Here is a 6,546-nt window from a genome sequence, read left to right as displayed (position 1 = left end):
TGTGGAAATGAAGAGAGACAAGGTTCTAGTTTCCAGAGTTCTCTTCTTCTCCTTTCTTCTTCACGTGTGAAAGCCAAGAGAAAAGGTAAGATTTCTTGTTGGTTGATATTTAACTGAATTTAAGATTGGGTTATGATCATTAGATGATAACTAAGCTTAAGGAAAGCTTAGGTTATCTTAAAACCACAAGATGAGGAGTATATGAAGAATTTAAGAAATGAAGTAGAAAAATGAAATCTTGAAATAGAGTTCATAATAAGCATGGGAAGTGAGATTTGACTTGTCATCAAGCTAATTAAGGGATATGAAGTGTTAGAATTAGATTTAGAACATGTTGGAATTTGATTGAGATTCTTAAATTCTATATGGATGATTAGATTTCTAAGTTTTAGAGGTATTGAATGGATAATAATTAGTTTAAGTAAGTGTATGCAAGTTAGAGATATAAAAGGAGGTGAATTATGTAGTGTTGAGGGGATTATGAAGGGATTTTTTGCTAAAAAATAACATTTCTGGGCTATGTGCATCGATGCACATTCAATGTGTACCGATGCATCAAGGGTAAAATCCCAGAAATTGTTCAAAGTGTATCGATGCATAAAATAAAAACATCGAATACCATCAGAGTATCGATGCAAAAGTAGTGCATCGATGAATCCCCTTAAAATGCAAACATCGAATGAGATTTATGTACCAATGCATAGATAGTGCATCGATGCACCCGTCAAGGGATGCATCGATACATGGTGTAGTGTATCGATGCATACCTTCATTAAAACATGAAAATAGCTTTCTTTTTAGCCTAAAGAGTGATAGTTTAGAATATATTAATTAGTATACTGATATGTATTAATGTATTACTATGTAGACTTAGAGCGTAATACTGTTCCAGAACAATCGAGGGAATAGGATCAAATCAAAGCAAGCAAGGCTAAGGTGAGTGAATAATATAGGTATAAGGTAATGGAAATAAGATTTGTGATAAGTCTATTTCCGAGGTAAATGTCATAGTATACTAGCATGAACATGCATATATTATAGTTTAGATTAAATGTGTGTAAGTTATATATGTTTATATAAGAATGTACTCAAATGCTTGTGTGGTAGAATATGAGATGGATGATTATCTGCATATGTTTATATGTTATAGTGAATGTTACATAATATAGATATGTATATAAATTTATGAACTTATATGACTATGAAATATGAATGTGATATGTGCATATGGAGAAGACTAAGTGATATGAACTACGTAATCATATGAAAATAAGAACATGTGAAATGAAATATATGATAAGGAAACAGGGAACTCTATAAGAGTATTACAGGATGTGTGATAAAGAGCTATAAGTTTATTTTTATGTGATAGAAATAAATGATAAATACAATAACAATGCCCATGTTATGTGATGTGAGAACCATATGTATAGTTGGCATGCCAAGAGTCGAGGGTTCATAGGTCTTTCGAGACATACAGAGATCCTTCGGGATATACATAGGTCATTCGGGACAACTTTCACATGCCCCTAGTGGGACCCTATACGAGGTGTGGTGACAGCATAGTGCACAACCTCAATGTACTCGCATACCTTAAGTTCTCAGCAATGTACATGGGCCTATAAAAGATATGAAAAGAGTTTGTATGATTGTATTTTATCATGTTACCATTTCTTGCTTTGAATCACGTATGCACATGAATTAATAAGGAGATTAATAATGATCTACGCATATGTATTTATGTATTGATATGTAATTTGAGATGATTTTGTCTAAAAGGGTCAAATGAAATGAGGTTGGATAATATGATGGAATATAGTATGCATATAATGTGACATGTTATAAGTGTATTATATATTTTAGTATGCCTCATTAAGTCTGTGACTTAGCGTGTAAGTGATTTACACGTAGGTACAGAAAAGCAAGAAGACTGGTCTTGGGGATCAGCAGAACAACATATCCTCATTTGAAGATCAGATCAGAAGCACCTGACGTAGTATATTGGTTTATATTTTATATGTGTTGGCATGTAAATAGAGTCATATAGTATATACGCTCTTATCAAGGTGTAATGTTTTGAAGTGGTAATGTAAACATAGTTTTATATTCATGAAAATTTTAAATTTAGGTTGGTTTTATAAATACACAACCTTTGAAAAGTCAATGTGACACCTCAGATTCGTATTCGGGTCGGATACGGGTTGGGGTGTTACACATTTAACAATCAATTGACAACATTTCTCCCAACTAACTAAAATAAATTAGGTTTATATTATCATCTATATGATAAAAAATTATAATATTTAGTCTAGATGGATTAGCTCAAACAATATAAATCTACATGGATGTCATGCTTGGGGCTATTTTGACGACTCTGTCTTCAACCCTCCAAGATTTTTCTCACCGAGTTACTTGACATCAGGGCTGATCCTGGTTATTTTTTTGGCCTGGGGAGAAATAAAAGAAATGGGCCCCTAATTTAGAAAAAAAATATAAAAATATATAGTATAAAATTGATATTAATTTTTTATTAAAATAAACAAATAGTAATTAATTATCATCTTAAAAATTTCAAAAAATATTTAAGCACACAAATATTTATAGAAAACATTGTATTCGAGCTTTTTTGATACAAAATCATTGATGATAGTGTCAACATCAATATTTTCCAACATATTTTTTCAATACATAACATAGCTAGCTCATTCAATTTTTCTTGTGACATTTAAGTAATTATTCAACAATTTAAGCTTAGAAAAACTTCTTTCAGCGGATGCTAGCATCGTCGGCATTGTTAATAGGATTCGATAAACAATTGAAACATTAGGATAACAATATACAGCTTTAACAAACTCAAAGAATTTCAAGCGCTGACATGAACACATTTGGCAAAGTCAATTGCAACACTTTCATTTCAAAAAAAAATCAACTGCATCAACATTTGACAAATTATTATGAAAAAAAATAATCTTAAAAATATTACAACATTGTCTTAATTTATTATCATCCAGTGACTTCAATCTTATAGAATCAATTATAAATCCAAAACAAGTTTCAAAAATCTTTAACTAACGTTTTGTTTTTGTTTTTAATAATTTATAACTGGGTAACGAAACCTGATGGATTGATCATAAAATTTGAGTACTTAGGCAACATTTTTACAAATTTAGATACCATATTTGACACTTTCAAACAATTTAAGGGTTTCCAAGAAATTATTCCATTACAGCATGTGGACAGCTCAATTCAATTAGGAAGAAACTTCTAAGAACTGAAATTATATATAATAAAAAAATCCAACATGCAAACAAGGATTAGGGTTCATTGACTTTACAATATTTGTCTTCCCTACTATTCCACCTAAAACACGCTATAACTTGTTCAAGAAAAGTCTGTATTTTCCATCGACTGTGATTTTTTCTTCTCATTTTTTCCCTGTTCTTACATTAGCGTTAAGTTCGTTTCACAGATATTGAGGAAATGCTGTAATAATAGGAGGATATGTCGAGTATTTCAGCATCGATCTGTCAGTGCAAAGTTCAGCCTGCCATTATAGGTTTTAGTCATTCCTTGGTGATATCAGAACACAAGGCAAATCATCATATTCCGAGGAATCAGAATCTGCAATCGCTGGGCACTGCTCTTAGGTTGCAACATGCTGACAGAGACAAGAACATGGTTGTTTGTTGCAGTCTTGGATCCGGACCTTCATTTCCTTCTAATCCCGGTCCTGCTTCCTGGTTAGTCTTATATATCTAACATTATTTTGACATTTTTTTTATTTTGCTATTAAAAAAACGAAAGAAATATTTTATTTTATTTTTTTGGCATAATGACAAAAACTTCCATAACATCTGTACATGAATAATCACTTTGATATTTTTTTTTAGTGTTTTAGGCCCTAATGTTTCATTTTGGGGTAAAATACTCATAGTTGGATGAAAATCGTTAGTTAACTAACGGCCAACATTTATTACTGACTTTACAATTTACAAATCCTATATGTCTAAAGTGATGACGTACAACATTTCACATTTACATAAATGCTGATGTGGCATATATCAAATGTTAGAGTACGAGTTTTGGAATATAAATGATGACGTTAAAAAAATTTACCCTAAAATAAAGCATCGACGACTAAAGTGCTTCATATAAATAAAAGTTATTAGAGTGAATCTTAACATTATATACTTTTTTTCCGACAGGAAACTATGGGTTTTGGGGATTCTGATGAGTATGGTCCTACCCTTTTGGAGGAGCAAATTGGGGTCATTGCTAAAATGGAAAGGTAATAAGTTAATTCAAATTGCATTCTCCTCAATATATATATATATATAGGTTAATGCTATATTGTTTTATATGTGTACAGATGAAGTTGAAACAGTAATAGACAGAGTGGAAGCATTGACGGACATTGTTGAAAAAGTGGCGGAGCAGGTGGAGGAGGTGGCCGATGATATCGGAAACCATCTGCCGGAAGGCAGACTTAAAGATGCCCTTGAATTGGTTGAAGATATGGCTCAAAATACTGCTGATGGTGCACGCTTTGCAGGGGAATTCATTGACAAGGTTTATTTTCTTTCTCATTGCTATGTACCTATTACTTGTCGTTTAAGCATATTCAATTCATTATTTTTTAAATTAATCACTAATATCCGATGTATTGATATACTAATCCAATTTACTTTTTTTACAAATGCCAAATTCGAACCCCAAACTTTACTTAAGAAATTTAGTGTCTCATTTACTAGATCAACCATGTGATATAATATTCGGATAACATGATAGTTTATGATATTGAAAAAGAAATCATATGATATAATATTCAGATAAAATATTCCAAAAAAATTGACTTTGTCTTATTTTCTTTTTCAAGTGATATTACTCGAATCGAGGTAAATATTAAAATTGAAACCCACGTATAAAATGAAATAATATGAGTATTTTTAAACACTCGATCAATTAATAATTTTTATTTAATAGTTTAAAATAATTATTTTCTACAAATATATGTGTAATGTATTGTTTTAAAACATAAAAACTGCAGGTAGAAGAAGTGGAAGAAAAGGTGGAATCTTGGATGGAACAAAACAGTGCTGTCGAAGACTCTGAGAAGACGGGGGAGGAAGCAGCCGCCAAGGGTCAGGTTTAGGCTAAACCGTATATATCATTTAATATATTAATTGTTATGTTTTAAGAATTCGTTTCTTATTATATTTAAAAAAATAGTCCCTAATGCAAATTTATATTTTTTTTATTAATATCAATTTTTTATAATTATTTCTTTAATTCATGAAATTATAATAACTTGTTTTTTTTCCTTATAAGCTATTTAATCAAGCAAAATAATCACAGCCGTGCAAATGCTAACATTTTGAATTGATGTATTTTAAATATTTTAAAAAGTATGGTTTTTTTTAATCAAAACGCCCTCTTAACATATATTATTGGGTTTCTATTGCATAATTATAAAATTAACCCTGAACGTTAGTTTGAATGATATTTTAATTTTTTTGAACATTTTAATCTTTAATATTTTAATTTTTGATTAAAATAGTTCAAGTTAGATGAAAATTATTATTTGACTCATAGTTAACGCATGTTATTGATGTGATATTTTCACATGTGCTTAATTGATAACATATCACATGCAGTAGTGGATTCATAAATATTTTTTAAGTTGGATATACATATGTTAATAGCACAAAATTTTTATACATGATGGGTACAATCAACAAAATAAGTAATTAATCGGAAAAAAAAATCAGATTTTAGTGTGGGCACGTGCCCACACTAAGGTTGCTGAAAATCTGTCACTAATCACATGTCATGTTATCAAAGTGGTGATGTGTCAAATTAGACATGCGTGAAAATGTCACGTTAGCAATATACATTGATTGTTAGTCAATTAATTATTATCATATGGCATGGATTATTTTGACAAAAAATAAAATATTTGAAACTAAAGAGTTTTAGAAAAAGAAAATAGATTAAAGTGACAATTTAAATAAACGTTGGAGGTTAATTTTATTGTCGTTTTTATTTTAAAATCCCTAAAAATTGTTTTATTAAAAAAATCTCAAACAACATTGATTGGAAAAATATGTTCTAGAATATGTTGATACTAAAGGAGATATAGTTCTAGAATATGTTGATACTTTGCATCAATTAGCGGATAATTTTACAAAACCTCTAGATAAAGAAAGATTTTAGACACTTAAGAGAGAATTAGGTTTGACCAACCTACCTTGACTTAGTGTTTAAAATAATTTTAGCACTTTTAAATTATAATTGAAAAATGTTTGTAAAAATAATATTTTTGATTGCATTATTTGCTAATAGTTAGGGGGAGTTTATGATCTTTAGTGAAAATTAATAGTATGTTAAAATAAAATTTAAGGATAGTTTTATTTGATTGAACATTGTTAATTTTCGATCTTTGAGTTGCCAATACCACTAGAGCTAATTAATTTAGCATTTTGAGTGTTAAAAACAAATTTTAACATTTTTGTGCACTATGCATCGATACACTATGAAAGTGTACCG

At 29.8% G+C, this 6,546-nt stretch overlaps 1 protein-coding gene across 1 annotated transcript; it reads left to right on the top strand.

Annotated features, from left to right (window-relative positions):
• Positions 1 to 3,481: 3,481 nt before the first annotated feature.
• On the top strand, positions 3,482 to 5,152 carry LOC120191125. Its single transcript, XM_039194119.1, has 4 exons — positions 3,482 to 3,740; positions 4,206 to 4,288; positions 4,370 to 4,569; positions 5,048 to 5,152. The coding sequence occupies exons 1-4, from the start codon at positions 3,502 to 3,504 to the stop codon at positions 5,150 to 5,152; spliced, it is 627 nt and encodes a 208-aa protein (XP_039050050.1). The 5' UTR covers positions 3,482 to 3,501.
• The last annotated feature ends 1,394 nt before the right edge of the window (positions 5,153 to 6,546 follow it).

This window comes from Hibiscus syriacus, unplaced genomic scaffold (genome assembly GCF_006381635.1).
Source record: "Hibiscus syriacus cultivar Baekdansim isolate YM2019G1 unplaced genomic scaffold, ASM638163v2 tig00116965_pilon, whole genome shotgun sequence".
NCBI classification, from domain to species: domain Eukaryota; kingdom Viridiplantae; phylum Streptophyta; class Magnoliopsida; order Malvales; family Malvaceae; genus Hibiscus; species Hibiscus syriacus.
Note: the sequence above shows the minus strand (reverse complement) of the source record. Positions and strands in the feature narration are given on the sequence as shown.